This window comes from Alosa alosa, chromosome 6 (assembly GCF_017589495.1).
Source record: "Alosa alosa isolate M-15738 ecotype Scorff River chromosome 6, AALO_Geno_1.1, whole genome shotgun sequence".
Classification (NCBI taxonomy): domain Eukaryota; kingdom Metazoa; phylum Chordata; class Actinopteri; order Clupeiformes; family Clupeidae; genus Alosa; species Alosa alosa.
In genome coordinates this window covers 11,419,286-11,445,570 of record NC_063194.1, presented here as the reverse complement: position 1 = coordinate 11,445,570, position 26,285 = coordinate 11,419,286, and the positions used below count along the sequence as shown (strand labels likewise).

The 26,285-nt window shown below is 43.7% G+C and overlaps 1 protein-coding gene across 1 annotated transcript in view; it reads left to right on the top strand.

Annotated features, from left to right (window-relative positions):
• Positions 1-26,285, top strand: part of fam171a2a (family with sequence similarity 171 member A2a) — a 49,938-nt gene that overhangs the window by 1,665 nt on the left and 21,988 nt on the right. Inside the window, exons 2-3 of the mRNA XM_048245560.1 lie at positions 19,456-19,683; positions 26,192-26,284. Of these exons, the coding sequence (XP_048101517.1) occupies positions 19,456-19,683; positions 26,192-26,284 (321 nt within the window). The remainder of the gene's footprint in view (positions 1-19,455; positions 19,684-26,191; position 26,285) is intronic.

The window sequence follows — 26,285 nt, the reverse complement described above, 5'->3', positions numbered from 1 at the left end:
CAGGGAACCAATGAGCTTCAGTTTCCTCCTGCACTGCACTGGAGATTTCCCTTCTTCCATAAACCACAGCATACCACACCTCAGAGTTTATGACCCCAATCTCACTTCCTTAGAGACCACCCCCTCCCCTCCAGAATCTGACAGAGAGAGTGAGGGAGTGTGTGTGTGTGTGTGTGTGTGTGAGAGAGAGAGGGACACCACACACACCAGTTTATATGTATACATTTCTTATCTATTGTATGTTCTGTATTGTATTGTTTGATGTCCTGCTTTGGCAATGCAAAGAAATATTTGTCATGCCAATAAAGCTACCTTGAATTGAATTGAATTGAATTGAGAGAGAGAGAGAGAGAGAAGGGGGGGTGAGGTGGAGATATCATGTGAAAGAGAGTGAGAAATCAAGGAGAAGCTGAACTCAGTCGTGTTTATTCACTAAGAATAGCGCCCGGCTTATGGAAGTGTGGAAGCGTGCGGTTATTTTCTTCTTACTGCTCTTGCGTAATTCCCCTCAGAAGCGGAGCGGGAGTTCTCAAGCAGTCTCTGCAGCATGTGTGTGTGTGTGTGTGTGTGTGTGTGTGTGTGTGACAGAGAAAGGGCTGGTGGAGGTCAACACAACCACAATGGGTAGGAGTACGAGGAGATCACACTTGACCCTGAGGTCAGCCTGGCCCAGAGAAGAGTCGCCGGCGTACGGTGCAGGTGCCCCAGCCAGTTGCGCCACAGCTGGGGCATGCCCTGCATTTCTCACTGTGCTTCTCAGCTAAGTGAAAGTTAGTATGGGATTGGACTACAGTCATGATGCTGTTTCTCTCTCTAAGGCACAGTTTTAAGTTTGGATTTGTTTGGTTCAGGACAACGGTGTATTGCCTTGAACTGCAGACTGTAGTGTTTTCAAATGTGGTCCTTCAGAAAGTGTGTGATTGCTCTGAATTCCTTTTGGAGGAGTACTAATTGCATCACATGTGATCATCATGCCAGTGCTATATGTTTGAATTACCAATGGTGTGTGTAATTGGTGAAGGCATGCATCTGAACACAACATCTCTTTGGTAGTCATTAGCATACGTTGAGACCATAACTCAGAAATGCTCTGATAATTGCCAACAGAAGGTCTTTCCTGTGAGTTTCACTTTTGAGTCCCTGTTTTGTTGCATATGCTCTTGGCTTACCAGTGTGGGGGATTTTCCTCCCTCTTGTTCAGATGTACAAGCATGTGCAGTGAGATTTAGCATGGTAAATTAGGCAACGTTTCTGATGGGTTCAGTTAGAGACTGCTTCTGCTCTACTCCACTCTAGCATCCCTGTGGGAGTCTGGACAGATTAGTTTTGACCTTTGAACTCTTAACACTTTGCTTGTCTCTGCCCCATACTCATCATTTTCATCAGACTTTCAGCAGGTGTTCTTAGTGGATCATCTGAAACAGCAGGTTGCTAACAACACCAAGGCCATGGCTTTGATCTCCAGGGAACAACACACAAAATAAATAAATGAACCCCATACCTGTCCATTAGTCCCTATGAAGATATCTAATGGGCAGAGGAAGGAGAGTAGGGCTGCACAATTATCGCAATCGTAATCGCAATATGAACCTACCAGTGTTTCCCATACATTGACTTATTTGTGGCGGCCCACCACAATATCAACATTGACCACCACACAATGATTTTTTACGTTGTACTAATTTATATGGGATGAAATCCTTTCTTTTTATCTCTCTCTCTCTAATTAAGTTATGTGCAAGCATATAAGAAGCAGTATCCCTACACTAACATTAGAATATTGTTGGGTTGTCGAGGTTAGCACACTATAACGTTACAGATATTTGTCAATATCGTCTTGTCGTGCAAGGCAAGTATAACTATAGGCTATTGATTTTCTTGACTCTGACACAGAATGTTTCCTCAACACCCCTTCACCTACCACCACAAATACAATGAAATTCTGTGGGAAACACTGCCTACGCAATTACCTAATTGCAAAAGCTACAAATAATCGTGCACAGTTAATTCTGTTACATTTCCCACTGACTGTGCCACTTCTGGTTGGTAGGTGTGCGTAGTGCTTGAGGGGCACATCAATTCTGATTGGTGAGCTTCACAGTCCATCAGCAGTGCTCACCAGTCAGGGGTGGCACAAATTAAAGAGACATTTGGAATATTGAACTGAATCAGATCAATCACATTCAAAAATCATTTTGCAAATTGCAGCCCTAAAGTAGAGTGTAGCTCACTTCTATGTCCCCAAAACCACTGTCACAAGCCTCTCTTTCAGATGTGTGGGGTCTTTCATTCTCTCTCTCTCTCTCTCTCTCTCTCTGACTTTGTGTTCTGCTTCCTGTCCATCCTTGATGAAGTCATATTAGCTGTGGTTACTGTCGTCTGGCCACAGAGCATTCTGAATGTGTCTGTGGTCACTTCTCGTGTGGTCATGTGATTTCCCTTTCTAGACACTGCACACTTCATACACACACACACACACACACACACACACACACACACACACACACACACACACACACACACACACACACACACACACACACACACTTATTTCTTCCCCCACAAACGTACACACACACACACATACAGTACACACTTTTTTCCCACCCACACCCCTCCATACAAAACAGTCTACACTGTCCGCACATGCATACATGGTTCATACACTTAGCTTACACAACAACACACTACAACCTGCTGAATGCATTACACAGCACACACAAGCATGAACTCAAAATGAGCACGTACACTGTTTCCTACCCACATACTAGTGTACTGCACGCACACTATTACAGTAATTCGCATGCACTCTTCACTTGTAGTCCGCTTAACATGTTCCACTCCACATTCTCCCATCATAACACTGTGTGGCTTTGACCAGGAAGCTCCATTAAGCAGAGAGGCTGGGTTGCTGTTCGTCCCTGCTTGAGTCCAGTGCCTGAACCTCACATGCTTCTGCTTAAGTCAGACATCTATTCTTGACTTCTTAACACTTCTTTTCATTCCTCTCCCTCTGTTTACTATATTTTCAATATGGTTTTATTTTTTAGTTTCATAGTTTGATATGGTATGTAATGAGAGGAGAGTTGATGGCTATACAAGTAGCCATAGTCGTGGTCAGCAGCAGGGTGAAATGCGGTTATCTCTGTGTGCGTGCGTGACACGCGCATGACTGTCCTAATCAGGATGACACCCTCCGCCGGTGCCCCCTGCGCTCGGACAAAGGGATGCTGGGATACTGGCAGGTTGGACACTAATGTGAGCTGACCAGTGAGGATTTACTGAACCCCTCCAAACGTCTACCCCCACCCCTCACACACACATACACACACACACCCTTACACATGCACATCACTGCCTGTGGGCAGGTGAACCCCCCTTTTTCCTCCCTCTCTTTGGCTCTCTGTTGTACTCCATGTGTGGACATCTGTGTGTGTTTTTTTCCCTGTGTGTGTGTATGTACTATAGAGTGTGTATGTGTGTGTGTGCCAGTGTGTGTCGTCTGTGCCGTCTGCCTCTTTCTCTCTGAAAGAAAAACATAGGACACCTCATGGCTCACTGAGATGCCAGCTTCTATCAGATACTCTTCTCCACACACACACATACACAGTCACACACACACACACACACACACACACACACACACACACACACACACACACACACACACACACACACACACAAACACACACACACACACACACACACACACACACACACACACACACATTGCTCATTCAGATTCACAATGGTAGATTTACAAAGGCCTCCCTCATTGTTGTCCTTTGGCTCCAGAGGGACAGCTTTGATTCGCTCCACAAAAGCTGCCATCACTGGAAGTGCATATCTGATTCAGTGGGCGTCATCTGCGGCTTTTGTTCATAGCGTCCGCTGCCTTCTCAGAACAAGACTGGCAGTGGCTCTCCAGTGAAGTCAAACACAGGTTATTATTTAATTAATGCCGTAAGTTAATCAAGACCTATTAATGAAGTCCACTGAGTTAGGAACAGAAGGTACTGGCTGCGTCATATTGCTGCTTTAGTGGGTTTGTCCATTTATAGGTTATTTAGTGTGTGTATGTGTGTTTGTATGTTTAAATGTGAGATAGACAGAGAGTCATTGTGGTGAGCAGATTAGTTAGCCTAGTCATTAGTATGTTTGTCAGTAGTGTGCCAGTACAGGTTATCTCAATCATCAGGTCTTCTCTTTAGCGGAGTTTGGCAGCTGGGCTGTGTGTGGGGTGATTAATGCATGTAGGTTGTGCAGGGGGACAGTGTATAGCATACTGTATGTGTATGTGTATGACCTTTAATCGAGTCTTTACCTCTCAGGCATACTCATTGCTCCTCAGTGATCTGTTAGAGTGTAGACCAAAACGTACATGCTAGTGACCACACATAGTATTATACCTGGCAGCACACATGTATTGAGGGTTGCAATATGGTATAGCCTATTGCTTCTAATTGCATATTAGTCATTTTGACATGCTTTTCTTACAATAGATGTGATATAACATCTAATAACTTAAACAGGTGAATTCTGATTACACCTACAGTATGTATGGTGTTCATGTTATCACTTTAGGTGACTGTGTGCTCTTTGGGATGCAAACCAGTGACCTTGGTGTTTTAAATGGACACACAGGAGCTGCTAGTGCATACTTTCAGTTTTTGTCTCCCTAGCCTCACATTCACTGATGACACCAGCATCTATTTTGGGTAGAGACAGCAAACATGCCCCAGGAGATAAGCAAGGCAGTTTGCCACAGAAGCACCAAAACCTCACCGGCCTCTTAGCCTTACAGTGCCCCCTCGTTTAATTCGGCCTCTCACACTAGAGTCCAGCTAGAAGCTCTCACATGGTTTTGTATTTCTGGAGAAGTAATTTGTCTGCTGTTATTTATTATTTTCAAGCAAAGTGCCAGTAGAGAGCATTTTATTGGCACCCACAGCACGGCACGCCTCAGCTCAGCGTGGCTGTCAGAGGTCATGACAGAGGTCAGTGGTGTACAGAGCAGTGCAGGGAGGACGTCCAGTAGCACAGCTCATTTACAAAGTGCTGTTTGTCCCCCTTCTCCAGGCCAGCGCAGACAGATTTACTGGAGGTGGCCTCTGCACCGTCCACTGTCTTTTATCCATTACTCAGTCCAAGAGCATGTCAGGTTCAACTCATTTTTCTGCCCAGATTCCCTTTGAGTAAAGCCCTTGGTTATACTCAAAGCTCATTTCAGTAACAGCTGATTTCACTGCATGTGTGTTTTATCTCTGCAACAGGAAGGGCCACATCTAATCCTGTAATTTGGAGCTATATGTTCAGGTCTCTTCACGTCTAGACTGAATTTGCTTAATCTGTAGAATTTAGTATAGTTTTGGTAAAGATATCAGCGTAGGCACTGATTCTATGAGAAACATTTGAGAATTAAGACTCCACTCTATGCAAGAAGATTGAGGATGCAATTTCCCTTCTCTCTATTGGTTAGGCATTCTCTGTAGTGCACAAGTGTGGATGTTGGAAATGCTGCCTATTCAAGTTGATGGGATGATGACACAGCTGTAGGTTTGTTTACAGCAAGAGGCAGCAGAGAGGGTGACAAATCACCCATTAAGAAGCAATTTGTATTGTGGAAAAAAAGGATTACATCAAATCGGATGGCATGTAGAATTTGCTGTCAATTTGCTGCCGGGTGTTTGTGAAAATGTAATCTAGATCATTCCGGCTAAAGACATTCCGTCTCCCTGTGTAATCCTGTTTGATATACATTGCACCCTGCAGAGAGACAGAACACAGATGGATGCGCAGATCGCTGCATGTCTCTTTCTCATGAGAAACTTGCAGCATTTTAATTGGAGAATAAAAATGGTTTCATGGAACATGTAGGTTATTAGTCACAGTCTATGATGGGGCAGATGTACAACGAGAATGTGCTTTAGTTGTGCCTTAAAACATAGCATTGTTTGTACAAACAGATCGCACATGAGTGAATCATTTTGCTGAGCACGGGAGAGCTGTCAGTCAAGCTGAACATTTCTTACTCATGCATATGCATTTATGGGAAGGACGGGGGGAAAGTGGGAGTATCACGCAAATACATGGGAGGAGAAGTGCCAAGAGCGATTGATTAGGCATTCCTGCATATGAATGAAAACAGCACGTGTCTGTTCTGCAGTGAAAAAATGGATTGATGACATGTGCTTATGTCTCTCTGTGTGCAAAAAAACACCCGTCTGAGAGAGTGGAGGGAAGGAGGACTAATGATGACGTGAAATCCTCTCCTCATCCCTGGGACTGAACCTGTCTGAGTCCAGCTTGAACCTTTGGGTCACTAGAACATGGCCAAAGACAAGACTCCAGTATGTAACATGGCCATAGACAAGACAATATGTCACAGTTCTGGGTTCTGACAGGCCAGACTGTCGCGCACACATACACACACACACACACACACACACACACACACACACACACACACACACACACACACACACACACACACACACACACACACGTACACAGAGAGAGAGAGAGAGAGAGAGAGAGAGAGAGAGAAATAGAGAGAGAGGAAGAAAATGAGACTATGTCAGAGTACACACATGCAGCTGAGATTTATGAAGTTCTAAAGTTACTGTGATTTGATCCTGTTCAGTCATATAGTTTTGACACTGACACAGGTATACATGGACGTGTGTGTGTGTGTGTGTGTGTGTGTGTGTGTGTGTGTAAGAGAAAGAGAGAGATTCTGTCATAAATGTGCATGTGTGATTTAGTGCCGTTGCCACATGTACACTTAATCCTCACAGAGGCCAATATATCAGGCAGACATGTGGTCTCCTTTCCTCTCTCTTTCTCTCTCTCTCTCACACACACACACACCCCCACAGAGAGACACACACACACACACACACACACACACACACACACACACACACACACACACACACTCACACACACAGAGAGACGCGCAGTGTCGGCCCGTAACATCTGCAAAATATTCCCTGAGGCAGCCGAGGCATGGCCAAGGCAAGAGAGGTCTGAAGGCAGAGAGTAAGAAGCCAAAGGCAGACGACACACACTCAAGGACAGAAGTGTGTGTGTGTGTGTGCGTGCATGGGTGCATGTGTGTGTGAGTGTATGTGTGTGAGTAAAAGAAAGAGAGAGAGGAGAGAGAGATCTGTCATGGCCATGTCCTCTTCCAGCTGGTTTTCATAGGCCTAAATCATGTGTCTGAGGTTTGTTACAGACAAGCTGTACTTAAGCAATCCTGACTGTTGGTTTGTAAGTACTGCTGCTTCAGTGGGTTTGTCCATTATAGGTAAATTTGTGTGTGTGTGTGTGTGTGTGTGTGTGTGTGTGTGTGTGTGTGTATCTGTATCCCTCAGGTCTTCCGAAGCAGAATGCCATGAGTCATATTGTAACCTTTGGCTAACATGCTAAAGTTGATGATTTTCTTCTCTTAATCCACCGAGCCAATACCCGCAGGCCTATAAACCATCAGAGCTGTTACAGTAAATGCACTCTAAATGATTGTAATCATCTGTCATTATTTAGCTGGAATGATCAACATATGGGTTGATTCATTGCTGTTTAATAAATGGCTGCTTGCCATTCATAGAAGGATATATTGATTATTACACACACACACACACACACACACACACACACACACACACACACACACACACACACACACACACACACACACACACATACAGACACACACAAATTTTGACTTTTTACTTATGTGTGCTAGTTCCTTTTCATTCACATCTGATCTTATTCTTGGAAGTAAGTCCATATTCTCTCTCTCTTTCTTTCTTTCTCTCTCTCTCTCTCTCTCTCTCTCTCTCTCTCTCACACACACACACTCACAGTGTGCACTCCTCTGTCCCTGAGCATGTTTTGTATCATTAGATGTCATCTGAGCTGCACCTCTTTCATCTCTGCTCTCGTCTCGGTAACACGGTAAGGTACCGGCACTCCAGTCCAGCACCAGAGACACAGAGGAGCAGGAACAGGACTGGAGGTCGGGACAGGCAAAGATCTTACACAGGAAAAAGAAAAAGAAAATCCCCCGGGGGGTGAGACTACAGACACATAAAGGAATTCCTCTACATAAGCATCTGTCTGAGAGGATTTGAAGCGTTGGCTAAACTTTGGGTCGTTAGCGTGATTTCTGTCAGTATGAAGTTTTTTTTTGCGTTTCAGGGTCATTAAAAAATCACAGCCATCTGTAAGCATTATCATCTCATTCGGTTTCCTCAGCAAAGCTGGTGTTTGACCGCGGCCTCGTGCGCCTGTCCACTCTCTTCCTCTCATTAGTTTTTTACAGGCCCATCCAGCGCTGTGTGTTACCAAGTTAATTAGCCGCAGCGCTCGTTACCCTGGGAGAGAACGAGGTGGGGAAATGGACTGTGGATGTCGGCAGGAGGTAGCTCTCCCTGCGTGTCCGGCCCCAGTGTGGAAAAGAGGCCGCCATCAGAGGCGACGAATTGAGTCAGCTTCCCCTGACATCCCACGCCGCTTCCTCCTCTGGGGCTGTTCAAGAGGAGTGCGGCTCCTGGAGGTGGTTCCGTTGTTCAAACAAAAACAGCCACCTCAGCGGATATCCCCTCAGAGAAGGCCTGTTGCAGAACCAAATGCCTGCACTCGCAGAACTAGTGGTACCTCTCGGATGTGTGAGAGTGCATTCATAGTAGGCACACAGGAAATGCCCCTTGTTTATCTGCTTTTTATCTGAATTACTGTATTTGTGCATATCATCATGCTGACTATCTTTGCTCAGGTTTTTCATCACCCCTGTAGTTTAGTCACTAATACTTTACAAAGGTATGGCGATCTCCTCTCTCAGCAAAGACTGGGGAAATGAAGCAGGCTACAGCCCAGTGTTTCAACATAGGATAGCCTTAACTAATCTCCAACAGAAGATCCCATCTCCAAATCCTCATTATTCACTACGCTGACTGGTGCAGTCCCTTCCAAGCCAAGCCCACTTCAGCTGCAGGGATCAGCTCAGGGCACAGTTCACAGAGCCTCTGCATACGTGGGAGACATGCGAATTGTAGTCTTTAAATCACTCAACATAGACTGATTTACAGAGATATATTGGAGAGTGTTACTGAGTGCTTTACACAGAAAAAAATATCTGAAGTTCTTGATATTTTGAAAAATTTTTACAAGTCAGTGTAACTGTAAAACATCTACAACACCTACCAGTTATCACCTGCACGCTGGGCATAGGTGGTCAGAGAATTGCATGTTGATGAGGGCTTCTTCAGTACAGGTTTATTATATGGTGTCCAAGTTGTGAGAAGGTAAAAAAGACAATAATACAAAAAAATACAACTCCCAGAGTTCTGGGCCCACTGGACATGGGTGGGTGGAGGATGTTGTGATGATGGTTTCCAGCTGGAGCTGAAGAGTGTTGCTGTGCTCTCCTTACCTCTGGGTGCCCCTGCCTTGGGTGCTGTACTCTGGGGGGAGGGGTGCCTGTTCGCTCACTCACACACAGGGCAGGCCAGCTCTGGTTACACTGAAACACACTCTGCCTCAACCTTGGGGAGAAAAGACAGAGATAGTGGGGGAATCTGAAAGTCAGAGCCAAATTCCTTATAAGTGAAGTTATAGCAATGTGAAAGTGAACACCTAGTATGGTAGACTTGTGGTTTTGCATTATAATGTGCTTTTTGCATTATAAAGCCGCCTCATAAAACCCTCATAACATACATAACATGACATAATTATCTGATTAGTCTACTTTTGTTCAGATAACTTCATGTAGTCCGCTTTGCAATGCACTCATCTGCATCCAAATGCGGCTCTGAATTCTTTCCTGTACACAAATAATGCTAATGCGCCCATGACTAATGCTGGGCAGCTTTATTTGCCCATTAGGTTTTTCCCCCTTTGATGTGTGGCTTCATTATGAAACCACATCCAGCATATAAACCACTTGCGGTGTCCTGCCAGTCCTTTTGCCTTTACTTTCATTTTCCGCTTCCCTCTGTGTGTGGACTGTGGGTCAGATGTGCTGTATAGTCTAGTCTGCACAGTGGAAATTCCCCAGGGTCTCCCCAGTGGCCCGTATCATGTGGCCTCCTGCTGCTTGTGTAGTCTGGGTATGTGGCAAGGGGAGGGAAGCCTGGTCTGCTCGGTCTGAAGCTTCTTGAGGCAGGCAGGCATTCCTCTGTCCTACCCCCTCCTTCAGCACACAAGTGTGGGGAGGCTCTCCCGACAGGGGGGCTGACTCCATCCCAGCACCTGTCGAGAAGAGATGTGAGGAAAGGTGTATACACACACACATTCCACACTTGCTCTCTCTCTCTCTCTCTCTCTCTCTCTCTCTCACACACACACACACACACATACACACACACACACACACACACACACACACACACAAACACAGTCAGAATGAGACCATAAATACCAGTGGAGAGAGGACAGAGATGAATTGGGGTTATTTCCGCAGGTCGATTGGGTTGATCTCTCTTCTTTAAAAGAGATGGAGAAAGATGGGAAAAATAGAGCTTCACTCGCTGTAGACTTAAAGCCTCCTTCTATGTCCCTGCTATTCCCATTTTTCTGTCCTGTGTCTGTGTGTGTATATGTGTGTATCTATATGTGTGTGTGTGTATGTGTGTCTTATGTGAACAGTGTCAAGGGAATATCTGTATGTTGAGAAACTTAAGCAGTCATGCCGTTAAAGTATTAGCACTTATTTATACTTGTTGACTAGTGCTTCTGAGAAATCGGTCTCTTTCTGCTTCTATGGTCCCAGTGGGACACGGGTGAGGTGGACATCTGGTCCATGGTTTCTCAGCTGTCCCCTCTCTCTGTCTGTGTCTCCACCAGTGGAGCCAGGCTGGCCATTGCACAGAGCAGTACAGGGGCAAGATGGGGATCCAGAGGGGGTGTGGTAGTCACTCGACATGTGGAATGATTTCACATGATTTCATGAGGCCATACTCTCTCTCCTCACCTCCATTCAAACTGACATGGTTTTAGACTGTTATGCTGGACTGAAGAAATACCCCCATCATTTAGATGGGAGACTGACAGCACATTGGCTGGATGTTGTCTTGTGTGTACATAAACCATTTGGGTTGTATCCATGCTGTAAACATTGGCAGATGTTACATATAACTGGGGGCAGCACAAGAAAGTGTGAGAGATAATCCTGTTTTTGTTTTAATGGGGTTTGTGTGTCAAGGAGGCCAGGTGTTGACACGATTCAGCTGTGTGCCACACACACACACACACACACACATTTAATTGTTCGAAAACATATTAGTCAGGGGGCCAATTCTGAAAAGGGCTTCCGTTAAGACTTTTGCGGACATGTTTTGGTACAAGCTGTCACCCTATTTTTTTAGGTAGAAGACACCCATAGGTAAGAAATTAGGGTGGTTGTCAAGCAAAAATTTTTTTTGTGTGACTTGTACAAGCAATTTTAGGCCAATTTTTTGGTTTCCTGCTCAACACGACATGCCAGCAATAAATGTTGAATATCTCCACAACCACAAGGACCATATACATAAAAAAAGGTATCAAATGAAAGCTAACACTCATGGGCTATCTGCAGAAGTGTCAGAATTGACATGTATTGTACAGTGTAAGAGACAACAGAACTAGAACATGAAAAAAACAATCTCCGCCTAAAGAGAATCAGTTTTCAAAGTGAATATCAGCTTGGAAACATAGCATAGTATCCCAAAACCTCTATCAATCAGTACCCCTATCTATGGGAATGAGTCAAGCCAAGTTTAAAGCTTGTAGGGAGAGACAGTGCAATACTGCACAAGTTATAATTCTTTAATGTCAAGGCAGAAATGTAGAACTGTAGATGGTGGTCTATGGTGCTATTTTAATTCATTAATGTACCAGGTTGTAACACAAATTATATTTAATTAACATATCACTATAGTTATTTATTCCATCCTAACATAACTGCTCTCTCACTTCTTTCGGTTAGGGGTAAGTAACTAGTTAGTAGTAATAACTATATAATAGTCGTATGGCAAAGGTATGTTTTTCCCCATCCAAGCAGTGACTCTCAGGTAGGCAGCCAACAGAAGGCACCCAGGGACCATGTCCATGTGCTCAGTCTGAGTCCTGGTCAGGGACACAAAAGAAGAGTTTACTGTTTTGATAATGAATACCTTCCCGATACAAAACATGCATGCATGCATCCAAGGGCATAATATAAATCTAATCTACAAAACAGGAAAAACAATGTCATGCCAAATAATCTGAAACAATAGTTCTGAAACAAACAGCACTTCAATCCATGATGTTCACTGTGCCCTGTTTTTGAAAGTGAAAGCCAATGTGGATACTTTACCACCAACTCAGTGGAAACAGTCACCAGTGACCCATCCACAGTTGCCCTTACCAACCAGTTGTGATTGGCACATGAAGGATGGAATGCTTGTCCCCCAGCTTTTAACCAAAGAACCTGTACAGGCCAGGTGCTTGGAGCTGACGATATGTGGATGCAAGGAAAGTGGAAGTCAGTGCAGTACCAGGCAGTGTAGATGTCAAAAAAGTGGAATATTTTGTAGTGGGGCATGTGGATGTGCCTGTGCAGCTCGGGTGCAAGAATACTCAGGTACTCGTGATCATTATTATTGAGTTTTGCCACATTATATGCAACTACATTGTTTCATATTATTTGGCATGATATTGTTTTTCTTGTTTTGTAGATTAGATTTATATTATGCCCTTGGATGCATGCATGCATGTTTTGTATCGGGAAGGTATTCATTCTCAAAACGGTAAACTCTTCTTTTGTGTCCCTGACCAGGACTCAGACTGAGCACATGGACATGGTCCCTGGGTGCCTTCTGTTGGCTGCCTATCTGAGAGTCACTGCTTGGAAAGGGAAAAACATACCTTTGCCATACAACTATTAGTTATTACATTACATTACATTTGGCTGACGCATTTTTAAGCAAAGCAACTAACAACTTGGTTAACAGTTTAAGCTTCATAAAGCAATTCTCTCAAAACTTATAGGACCATTTTAAAAAGCTCTAGTACAATAAGAATAAGTGCATCAGTGAGTGCTGTTTTTTAAACAATCGAGAGTCAGTTCTAGTCAGGTGGAAAGTGCTAGGATCAGCAAGACTAGTTATTACTACTAACTAGTTACTAACCCCTTATAGTAGGGGGGATTATCAACAAAAAAGGGCCTAATCGTTATGCGGTGGATAGAAGCACCAAAATTGGTACAAACACTCTTTATGATGTATCTCATCATTTGAGAAGGGGTGCCCAAAATTTCTGGTTCATATAAGTCATTTTTTAAGGGAAAATCCAAGATGGCCGCCTAAAACGACCCAAGGATAATAAAACATTACATAGTTGGGCATCATGGTTTATTCTGCTACTTTATTTATATTATTTATACAGCTTTAAAGGGGGGAAAACAGGCTTAAAATGGTCAGAATGACATGACTCCCCAAATGAATCCTCATCTGAGAAGTTAATTATTTATGTATGCATAACATAAATATTTTTAAAAACTTTTGGAAGAATCACTTAATAATTTTCAAAAGACAGTTTATTGCTAAAATTTCCACATGATCAGAGATCAAGCCCTAAATAGAGACACAACTCATTGACCAAATGTTATGCCAGTGTTAGCGTTAGCATTAGCCAATGTAGAACCACTAGCTGGGTTCCAATTATCAAGCTAAATCTAGGCAAACAAAGGCATCCCTAGGCTAATTGTGTCCCCATGATCACCCTGGGTGCGTATTTGTGAATCTGTGGGGCTTCATCTTCATCTTGGGGGGTACTGTACCGTTATTTCGGGAATAACATTAGAAGCTACGAAATTTTTATTTATACTACAGCATCATTTCAATCATTTTCAAATAATGATATTCACTTAAGTTAAGCCACTTAAATCGGTGCTATACTATGCTATGCAATGAAATGAGTTTTCATCATATTTTTGACGTTTGGCTTTGTTGCCCATATCAGGCTCGGGCCGTGCAGCAATAAAATGTGACAAATCTGTCTATGTCTTTGCTATGGTCAGACATGGCATGAATGTTGTAAAACAATTGACAGAGCACCTAAATTCCGGCCATTGACCATTGACCATTTGACCAACCATGGCATTTGACCAACCACTATATACATTTACAAAAATGGTTCAGTGGAGTGATTCAGAGATCCAGACTGTTATGGAGAGATGTTTATGATGCTTGGTGGGTTACACATAGAGATGGCTCTATGGAACACAATCGGATAACTTTTAGATGGAAGTAGTTGAACAACTGTACTATGTGATAATGGGGTGGCTACCTCTGGAACAGCAGACTCCTTCTAAAGGGTGGGCAGCATGGAATCCATTTCCAGAAGTAAAGGATGCCTTCATTGCTATGACAGCAAATCCTTTTCAACTGCTAAGCCAGGAATCAAACATGTTTGCATGCTGGAGAAGTACACTTGTGTTCTTTACGGTAAAAAAACGGATCAGGAAAGTCAATGATCTCAGGAAGGACTTGTTTTCTCAAATATGTCTCTCAATGGAAAATATTCCTCCCACACAGGCTGCACTGATACAGCATTCAAATAGAGCAGTGTACCAAGATAGCATTTGTTCCAAAGGTCTGCAGGCTACCCAGTCAGTGCCTTCTCCTGAAAAATATGGATGGACCAAATTAGATGATTTTTGGACACCTTTATGGACACTTTTACCAGAGGCAGCCAAAGTATGTAGAGAACCTCTTAAATGTGGCAGCAAAGGTGAGCCTCTCTGCTCTCGAAAGCACCGATGCCAGGATGCTGGGTTGCCTTGCACAGTATTATGCCAATGTGCCAGAGCATGTGGACAGATGCAAATATGCAGTATGTAGAGTAGGACTAATGTAATCTAGTGTGGTGTTTTACTGTGTCTTAAGAAGTTGTAGGGGACATGTGTGCTTAATTGTATGTTTTTTATGAGGTCTGCCTGAGGTGCTTGACTGTCTGTGTTTATAGTATCCTTGAGACAATAGGTGGATATAGCCATAGTGTAGCCGTATTGTCTGCTTAAAACAGACATATCTATGACACATATACCTAATTTGTTGTTGTTTAGGTGGCCTTTGAAATAGCTGCCAATTATGTGGATAGGCAGTGCAGCCTTTTTTCAATTTCTTTAAAAATTCACTTCCCGTTTGAGATTTCTTGGAGTAATCTTACAGGATAACGTACTGTAGGATCACCCAAGGGACATATATCAAATTTCAAGCTTTTAAGAGGTTGTTTAAGTGGCCTCTGAATCAGCTGTCAATTATATGGGTGGCCATTTTGAATTTCTTCAAAATCTCACTTCCTGTTTGAGATATGTTTGATCACCCCTTCTATGATGTCTTAGGGTCACCCAAGGAATATATAAGCTTTTAAGAGGTTGTTTAGGTGGTGTTTGAATCAGCTACCGATTTTTTTGGGCACCCCTTCTAGGATGTCTTAGGATCACCCAAGGAGCATACATACCAAATTTCAAGCTTTTTAGAGGTTGTTTAGGTAGTGTTTGAATCAGCTGCCAATTTTGTGGCGGGGAGTGCAGCATTTTTTTTTAATTTATTTAAAAACTCACTTCCTGTTTGAGATATTTTTGGGCACCCCTTCTAGGATGTCCTAGGATCAACCAATGAACTTACATACCAAATTTCAAGCTTTTTAGAGGTTGTTTAGGTAGTGTTTGAATCAGCTGCCAATTTTGTGGCGGGGAGTGCGGCATTTTTTTTTTTAAATTTCTTTAAAAACTCACTTCCTGTTTGAGATATTTTTGGGCACCCCTTCTAGGATGTCTTAGGATCATCCAAGGAACATGTATACCGAATGTCAAGCTTTTAGGAGGTTGTGAAGGTGGCTTTTGAATCAGCTGTCATTTGTATGGGCGGCCATTTTGAATTTCTTCAAAATCTCACTTCCTGTTTGAGATATTTTTGGGCACCCCTTCTAGGATGTCTTAGGATCACCCAAGGAACATATCTACCAAATTTCATGCTTCTATCCACCGCGTAACGATTTTTCACATAATCTCCCCTACTATTACCCTAAAGAAGTGAGAGAGCAGTTATGTTAGGATGGAATTAATAACTATAGTGATATGTCAATTAAATATAATTTGTGTTTCAACCTGGTACATTAATGAAGTCAAATAGCACCATAGACCACCATCTACAGTTCTACATTGCTGCCTTGACATTAAAGAATTATAACTTATGCAGCATTGCACTGTCTCTCCCTACAAGCTTTAAACTTGGCTTGACTCATTCCCATAGATAGGGGTACTGATTGATAGAGGTTTTGGGATACTATGTTATGTTTCCAAACGGATATTCACTTTGAAAATGGGTTCTTTTTAGGTGAAGATTGTTTTTTTTTCATGTTCTAGTTCTGTCCTCTTACACTGTACAATACATGTTCACTTCTGCAGACAGCCCATGAGTGTTGGCTTTCATTTGATACTATTTCTATGTATATGGTCCTTGTGGTTGTGGAGATATTCAACATTTAGTGTTGGTATGTCATGTTGAGCAGGAAACCAACAAATTGGCCTGAAATTGCTTAAAGTCACACACACACAAAAAAATCAGCTTGACAACCACCTTAATGATCATGCTTGCACATAAATTGGATTATATTGCACATTTGCCCAAAATTACAGTAGGTAACATGGAAGAAAATGAAAGCACTTTGGGGAAAAAATCCGCTTTTACCACTTATAAGAATTTAGTGTAAAAATGGACAAAAAAAAATTCTAAGCTGACAACCTGGCTAGAACACATGTTAAGGGGTTAAATATTAATACTGGATAGGTTGTATGCTTGTACCAAAAAGTGTCCGACAGAGTTTTAATATCAGTTTTGGCCCCCTGACTATATAGGAAAAGGTTCTTTAAAATTCCCAATACATACTGTATGTGACAGTATTACATGTAGGATCTGATTGGCTATGTATTGTACCTGTTGTTGGACAAGACAATTGGTTAACCTCTCTGACTTCACAGAGTCTGTGTTCAGTAGGGGCTTGTAAAGTTGCCGACTGAGTTAACGTCTATTTGCTACGAGTCTATTTACTAGCAGCACTTAGGTGCATTGACCAGATTGAGTCATGTATTCTTTAGTCATTACTGTTCTAGGTAGACCAGTTAAGGAATTCCTCAAGACTCAACTCCTACATGCACATAGTTCCAGTGTTATAGCTCTATCCAGGATGACTTTAGTGGAGAGCAGGCAATTTTAAACAATGAGAGGGAAGTGGATTTGCATTCAGGAAGTGCTGGCTGTGAGAGGAGTGGAAATGGGTATTGTTGACCGTCTGACTGACTGATGGTCCAAGGGCAACCCTGTGGCGCTGCTTCCTTTTCAGCCAACATCTATCAGCAGAGAGAGAGAGGGAGGTTAGATTAGGATACAGGGACACATATAAATAATTTGCTGTCTTCTGCAGTCCACAGAAAACATAAAGTGCCAGAAGGGAGAGGAAGAGAGTCAGTATTGGGAGGAACAATAAAGCAGACAGTGCCTTTCTTTGGGTCCATAGCCACAGTAAGGGACAAACAACACATGCCCATAAAAAGCATTTCTGACCCCTGTCTCTGAGACTCAAATTCCCAACAAAGACAATCTCCCTGATTACATATCAGAACATAATAATCAGAACATAATCAAATACTCTGATTTAGGTTATTTTTAGCAGTAGCATGTTAGCAGTTGGCTCTGTTCCCAGTGAAAGGATGTTTTTCCTGCCGACTCTCATGCATGAGACAGTGTGCCAGAAAGTCCAAAACCCCTTTTTAGAAAACAAGTCTTCCCCTAAACACTAGTTGGTCTCAGAACTCAAACATTCGCCCAGTCAGCAGGAGCTGCCAGATCAAAAAGAAAGCCACGGGAGGTTATAGGCTCTGGGCTCCATAGAAGGGGCGGTGGCTGTGAATTGTGTGATTTTAAAGAAAAAGTTGGTGGGTGGTTAGGTAGCCTATCCATAGCAACCGCTTAGTTTCTGCTCCTTCTCAGACAGCATCCCTGTAAAGTCCACTTTCACGCTCGCCTGGCTCTTCTGCGTGGGTCAGCATCGGGTCACGCTCTTCCTGCCTGAAGACGAGCAGTGACCTCATGTCTGAAGTATGCTGCGCCTCACTTCCCGCGTCAACATCAGCCTTAATTCTTCATTTTTTTTAAAAACGCTGCACAAAATGGATTATTCAGTGGGACACCCCCTCTCTCCCAATCCCCTCAGTTCCTGATGAAGAATCAGACCCAGTTTTGTTCCACAGTTTGCCTGCTGACACCTCCGGTAGCCATGGCAACCTGCATCAATTGACCCATTTAGAGTGAAAAGGACAAGGGGGTTCTGGAGGACACTGGAGAGAGAGAGAGAGAACCAGGCGAAAGTGGAACAGAGCGTGAATGGGGTTTGGAGGGCCTGCATTAACGCTCACAGCCCCCTCAGCCACTTAGTCTGGGGTGAGGAGCTCTGAAAGGCACTATCCCTCCCGGCCACAGACAGGATTATATACAGTAGATGCCACTGAACTATAACATACTGTATTATCTATACTATCTTTTTCCACATGGATGAGTGCCAGTCTAATAGACATGGCACAGGAGGCTGGAGGCCTAGAGAAACAGGTCCGGAGTCTTGAGGCCTAGAGAAACAGATGAATCAGGTCACTGCTTTGGAAGAAGGCAGGAGGTTGAGTTGGCCGAGGCTGCCCAAAGTTCTGCCCACTTCACACAAATGTAATCAAATGCGTTCTTACATGCCTTAAGTAGGGAATAACGCAGGACCACATACTGGAAGTGTTTACCCCGAGCAAAGTGTAGTCAACCCTGAGTCATGACTTGAGCGGATGAGTGAGTGTGGAGGATCAGAGGAGGCCCAAACAAAAATGGCAGTATTGTTCTGGTTGTTATCTATGTAGGCCACAATGTGCTCCACGTGATGAACATCACTGTTTACAACTAAACGCTCTGAAAGGGAAACTCAGCTACTAGGCATGGCCTCTTATACAAAACACAAAACAAACGGTCTGGTGAAATAAGGATCTAATTATGCCACAACTGAAGGCAGTAAGCATGTGTTCAAGGGCCTTTTGTCATTTCCCGGTCATGCCTTTTAAGATCACAAGAGTTTTCATGTCAAATAAAAAAAGCCAATAAACACTTTGATATTAAATGCTACAGCATTCTTACACAGTTACCTAAAAACAATGTCAGAAGAGATCATACAAGTGACCAAGAGGCAATAATTAAGGGAGATTGTTTGTGTGCTAGACCTACAGAAGTGCTGAAATCTCTATTAATCTGGCATCCAGTATCCTGCATCCAGTTGTAAACCTCACTATAACTGAGCATGGCACATGTGATTTTCCAAAGCCACAGTCAACAAAGGTATGGTAACAAAGCATACAAAATATTCATTTTAATCGTCTTCTCTTTCTCCTATCTACAGAGGTGTCAGTCAAAGTTCAGGTCTTCGATAACAGTGACCTATCTCCCTTGGTGGACGCTGATGTGCAAGTGTACGGAAACCAGTCGGTGCTGGCGTCCAGCAAGGCGGGCAAAGATGGGATGGTCACCGTCAGATTCCTCTACCGCCCTGGCACCTGGGTCATCGTGACGGCCTCGAAGCGCGGCTTCATCACCAACTCAGCCCCTTGGCATGCTAGTCGAATACCCTGTAAGTAAAATATGTCTGACAAATTGTGTCCGATATCCAAGACTGTTCTGCATTTAAACATCCACTTCTAGTCTATGTGGTGTACTTTTGAGCCAAGAGTATGACAGACACCTAATATATGTTGTTTACACTGATGGACTTGATGATCTTTGAAGACCAAAATATTTGGTACACATTCAAGAATTGTGTAGGCCTATGCGGTGACAGATGGACTGTTAGCCTAGCCGTTACCCTCAAGTTAACCTGTCTGGTCTTCCATTAGTTGCATTGTGGGCAGTGAAAACATTTTCAAACATATTATTAGCATGTTGCTAACTTTGGCACTGAAGTGACACCTGTCTGTGCATAACATGTAGCATGTAGGCTAGTCTGGTTGGATAATAATTAAATAGACTGCTGTATTTCATTTCAGCTGCAAGGTTCAAGTTTGGCTGCAGTGCTAACACACTGTCTGATGAACATTCCAGAAGTAGCACAGATGAAATGCACTTCAAATTAGTCATTAGACTGTGTAACCAACAGCCGTTTGCACAAGCATTCAACCACTCTATTTCATCTGAGGGTATTCAAATAGAGCTTTTCCCTCAGCACATGGTTCAGCAGCCAGTGCCAGTTACAAATGTGTAGTCCCACAGTTGATGACGTGGTAACCAGCCTTGGAGTACAGAATAAAACTTCAGAAGAGTTCTCACACCACCAAATGGACAGCAGTGGCCGCGTGGCGTGGGATGTGTTGACTGACCTGTCCCTCTGTGCCAGACTCTCAGCAGCAGCTGCTGTTGATTTAGCTGTAACGCCCATGCTCCCCGCTGGCTCTCCCACCCACACTGCTCATGTCATCTCTCTCTCTTTCCCTCTTATCTGTCTTTCTCTCAACCTTTCTCATCTCCTTTTCTCTTTCTCTCTATCCCTTTCTCTGTTTCTGTTTGTCTCTTGTTATCTCTCTCTTTCCTCATTCTCTTCCTCAGTCTCTCTTTCTCTCTCCTGGCCCCATCATGATATTTCCCCTTCATTGTTCTTCCTTTTTTCACACCTTTTGGAGCATCTCTCTCTCTCTCTCTCTCTGTCCCTGTCCACAAACCCACCCTCTCACCCCCACTTCTGGCCATATTTAAACCCAACCCCAGAGTCGCTAATTCAGCTGTAGCGGCTGACCTGTCGGCGCTAACAGCTGGAGGCCACTTAGCTGCCTTTTGGCGCTACATTTAGTAACAGGAACACAACTGCCCATACTGCATGGAAGTCCATCTCTGTCCATCCAGTTGCGCAATCCGGCAATCCGGCGTGACAGGCACGTTCGATGGCAGGCCCAGCGTGACGTTAATGACTAGAGGGAAAATTAGGGGTGGGATGGGGTGGGAAGGCATAACAGAGATGCCACAGATGCCAAGCTCCATGAGTGGTCTAGGGTGGTGTCTAATGCATACAGAGACACGCAAAGATTTTGATTTTACATTTAACTCATGATATTGTGTCACGCAATGTGAGGACAAAGACCATAGCTCATTGTAACATTATGGCAAACAATTAATACCCTTCCTGTGTGTGAACGCATGACAGTGTTTGTATGTGTGTTTGAGTGTGTCTGTCTGTGGATGTGTGTGCGTGCGTGTGGCATACAGTAACTCCCTACTCTCCTACAATATGACCTTTGACCTGTGCCTGGGCAGTGTTCCGTGTCCCAGCATGACCGTGGCGATTCGCTACGCTGCGTTGGAGCTGCTAATGTCATGTCCGTGGCGGCGGCAGCAGCAGCAGCTGCCACAGCTTCATCCTAAGTGGCCAGGCATCGATTCCACCTCGCATTCCTGTGCTCTGCAGCGACTGCCTGAGAGCCGCAGGGCTTTTAAAATGCCTGTTACTCTAAAACTGTCCTTCATTTGTGGAGAGCCCTTCCCACAGGGGGATGGCGTGATGCCTGTTTGTGCTCTGCTGAGATTTAGGTCAGATCCGTTGCACTTTTAAAGGACTCCAATTCAGTGGCGGGTCATTTTTTTGTTCCATTTTCACTTTGTGGAAAAAGATACCTTTATGATTGCAACCCCTGTTTGTCAGATGAAAAGATTGTCACATAAACTAATATGGATGTTGAAAAAGCATAGTAGGATGGAAGTTCAGAAGGAGGTTGGGAGGTTAGGTGTATGGTTCTTTTTAGCTTTTCTATTCTTTTTATTATCAGCAGTCACATTCCAGGGTTCCCACAAGTCCTTGAAATCCTTGACCGTTTGTGAATTTGAAAAATACAAATAAAGGCCTTTGAAAGTTTTTTGAAAATAGACATCAACAGGCATGGGTCATTTAAAGTTTTTGCATTTATATATTTGCTGTGAGAAAAGGCAAGAGACCACATAGTCTACCCACGGCAAGTGCAATCAAGTCATGCTCTTTTTTTCCAATTGTCTGCAATTTTGGTTAAAGCCTTAAAGCCTTTGGGGCAGCCGTGGCCTACTGGTTAGCACTTCGGACCTGTAACCGGAGGGTTGCCGGTTTGAACCCCGACCAGTAGGCACGGCTAAAGTGCCCTTGAGCAAGGCACCTAACCCCTCACTGCTCCCCGAGCGCCGCTGTTGATGCAGGCAGCTCACTGCGCTGGGATTAGTGTGTGCTTCACCTCACTGTGTGTACACTGTGTGCTGTGTGTGTTTCACTAATTCACGGATTGGGATAAATGCAGAGACCAAATTTACCTCACAGGATCAAAAGAGTATATAGACTTATACTTACTTATACTTAGTTTAGATACATTCTTTATTGTAACAACTTTGATCTTTGTCTCAAACTATGCCAAGTTGGGTCTTGAAATTTGAGGTAAAACTGTAGTTCCAAGTCTTTGAATTGGATGTTTAAGAAGGTGTGGGAACTCTGATTGTCACATCTGCAAGTACGTGTACAGTATGTTTTGGCCGATGTCTGTTCATGATAATTCACATTGAAAGATTTTCCTGTGTCAGGTTGTTACCCTGTCATCATCCATTCAGGCTGATGATTACACCATACTAGATTAGGCCTGACAGCTGCGAGTGTCACCATGCCGATCATGATAATGAAGCAAGAATCCTTAGTAACGGGGCTCTCACCATAATCTCCACCGAGCTCTCTCTCTCTCTCTCTCTTATCAGATTGATTGGAATTGGACGCGGTCTACAAAAGCGGTGACAGTCTCGGCTATGACTCAGCTCTTCGGCTGAACGAGTGGGAAGAAAACGCTCCGAGTCTTTGTTACTTTGTAACACAGTGACTTTTTTTCTTCTCGTCTGAGCCCTGACAGCATGGCTGCTGTTCATCACCTCTCTCTCTCCCTCCCTCCCTCCCTCCCTCGCCCCATAAGCCTCTCTGAAAAGCTGAGCTCGGAGGAGTCAAAGTGCCCCTGTATCTTTTCAGGGCCCTTACACATCTCTCTCTCTCTCTCTCTGTCTCTCATTCAATCTCTTTTTTTTCAGTCAGAGGAAGTCTTGCGAAAATGAGTCAGCACTGATGTGTTTTTCTCCCTCAGCGCCTGTTGTCTCTTGTCAGAGGGTTGATAATGCTCAGGTTTTTTTTCTGTGATGTGTTTTTGAGGGACGCTCTCTGCCCCTTTTATCTCTCCTTTTCCAGTTAATTTATTTATTTATTTATTTTTAGGTTTCATTCATCAGTGCAATTCCCTTTTTATCCATTACCCAACTTTTCCTTTACTTCTCTGTTCTGTCGTCACATTGTGACTTTCTCTTTCCCAGAATGTGCCCATATATGTGCTCTCTCTACCAGATGATTGAGCAGTTTGCCTCTCAGATGCCAGCCTGATCTCTGTGCGTTCCCACAGGGAGAGATATTAAAACACTGCACCCCACCCTAGTTTCAGGCCCTGCGGCGAATCTGGCAGCGACTTGCCCAGTCTGTGTGGGACCAGGGTCAATGAATGGTCTCCTGTATCTAGACAAGCGTCTGGCCTGCTTGTCCTTTCCATCACTACTGCTTTTGGTCACTTGACACTCAGGAGAAGGAGGAAAGAAAAGCTCAACACTGTCTGACTAACTGAGATGTCTGTTCCACACATTGGATGCACTGTGAAGAAAGCAGTGTTGCACTTTTCTTTCCCCCCCTGTTGTGTAATAGCATCACCTGCAGTACAATCTATCAAGGTGTGCAGGCCCCTCTCTATCTTTCGGGTCACTTGAAACTCGAAAATCATAAGCCGCTCAGTCATCTCTCAGTGCCCCGGTCATCACGGCCAGTCAGGGTACATGGCTCACGTGACAACCTCTGCTGAAGCACCATAGCCCATTTATACATCCAGCACTCAATTCAGGAAACACTGACAATATGAGATGTTTTACTTGCCATTTTGCTGTCACTTGCTGCTGTGTTTGTGTGAATTAGGTAAAGCAATGATTTCAGATGCACTGCAGATCATTGATTCTGTATGTATGGCCAGCCAAAACTCTTAAACCAAGAGCTCTTAGGGGAAACTGATTTGTGACTTTTCTCCTCGAAGCCTGACATTTTATCTGTAAATGCTGTGTTTATGTGAGGTAAATTGAGAAGATTTTAGTGTGAAATGTAAACATTGTTTTTAGGGAAGTAGTAGTATCTCATCACTGCTTACACCTAAATAGCTCAGGAAGCTATAAAGTATAGATTCTAGCCCATGCACAGAAAAGCCATCATCACAGTCTGCTGTGTGTGTGTGTGTGTGTGTGTGTGTGTGTGTGTGTGTGTATGTGTGTGTGTGTGTGTGTGTGTGTGTGTGTGTGTGTGTGTGTGTGTGTGTGTGTGTGTGTGTGTGTGTGTGTGATTGTGATATATGTCTGTATTGTGATGTAACCTTAGTCAGTTGTGGTTTATGCGGGGATTAAAGGGGCCGAATGTGCCACGGGAGAGTCACACTGGCACTCTCGCTGGCTTGTTGGCACCTTTGGCAGCCACAGCAGATGGAACTTTTATTGTGCTCAGCATGCTAAAGCAGATGGGCAAAGCCACCGTCAATCACAATGCGCTTTCATTGTGTTTATGCTAATGCTACGGTAATGCTGTGAACTGCTGAGCTGAGGATAGTGGTGCCTATATTTTCTTAGCGTAGGCTACATGTATTGTATTGTCTGGAGTTGATTGAGATTGAATACTGAATCAACGCTATCCTAAACATTGTAGTTGAAACATGTAAATGTTTTTTTTTTAAAGGAGACACTCTGTACGTTCTTCTTGAGGTATTACAGCATTTTTCCACCCCTAACCCTTTTCTGAATTCCAAATATATCTCCATCGCTGTGCTTTTTAGTGATGTGTCCAGGGTGCCTCACAATGGTGGTTTTCTCCCCACCAGCCCTTTGGCTATTTCTGTACTGGGATGAAGTGTGATGTGCTCACCTTAGTGCAGGGTTGAAAAAAATGCTTTTAAGAGGCCCCATCTGTTCAATACTCCTGTAACATGCTTTCGCCTCTCTCTCTCTGATCACACACACACACACACACACACTCACACAAACAAACACACACACACACACACACACACACACACACACACACACACACACACACCTGAGTTGTTGAACAGTTGGCTGTGCGCCTTTTCAGTGTGTACAGCTGGGGCGAGGGAGGTGTGTGTGTGTGTGTGTTTGTGTGTTTGTGTGTGTGTGTGTGTGTGTGTGTGTGTGTGTGTGTGTGTGTATGTGTGTGTGTGTGTGTGTGTGTATGTGTATGCGTGTGTATGTGTGTGTGTGTTTACACGGCTGACTGATGCCATGACTGCCTGAGGTGCACTCACTCGGTTCAGGTGCCTGTGTAGTGTCAAAGGAAATCTCAGGTTACACAAGAAAAATACAGAGGGTGTATGGGTTTAGATGAAATGTGTGTGTGTGTGTGTGTGTGTGTGTGTGTGTGTGTGTGTGTGTGTGTGTGTATGTGTACTGTATGTGTGTGAATAAATCGCAAAGAAAGAAAAAGAGGGATAGATAGAAAGAAAGTATGTGAAAATGTGAGAGAGATGATTGAGTGGGTCATCCAGGTCATCGAGGTGGCATAGTCACCACTCAAGTCACCATTGAGTGGGCCATCGAGGTCTCAGAGGTGGCATAGTCATTTGTGTGTGTGTGTGTGTGTGTGTGTGTGTGTGTGTGTGTATGAAGAGAGGGTGTGAGGAGGGGTCAAGATTTAAAATGTACTGCTTGGCATATTTTGATAACCCTGCATTTTACCGGTAGTCTAATTGCATTTTATAAGCAACATTACACTGCTGAAGCCACCATTTGTTAGCATTACTAATGATTTGTGAGTGAAAAATGAAAACGACAGCAGTTGGATTGTTTACCGTTTGCCCTTAATCACAGATGCATCGGACTGTATTGATTGTTTTATGACCTGTAGATTCTAAGCGTTTGCCCTTTTGTTTTTCTAATCAATAATACAGTGTATGAATGATAATAATAGTAATGCTGTAGTAATATTATTCTATTAAATTATTTGTTCTGCCCTATCTCTCTCTCTCTCTCTCTCTCTCTCTCTCTCTCTCTCTCTCTCTCTCTCTCTCTAGTGTATGCTTCAGTCAGCCTGTACCTTCTGCCTCAGAAGCCCGCCACACTCATCCTGTATGATGACATGGTTCAGCTGTTGCTCGGATCCCCAGG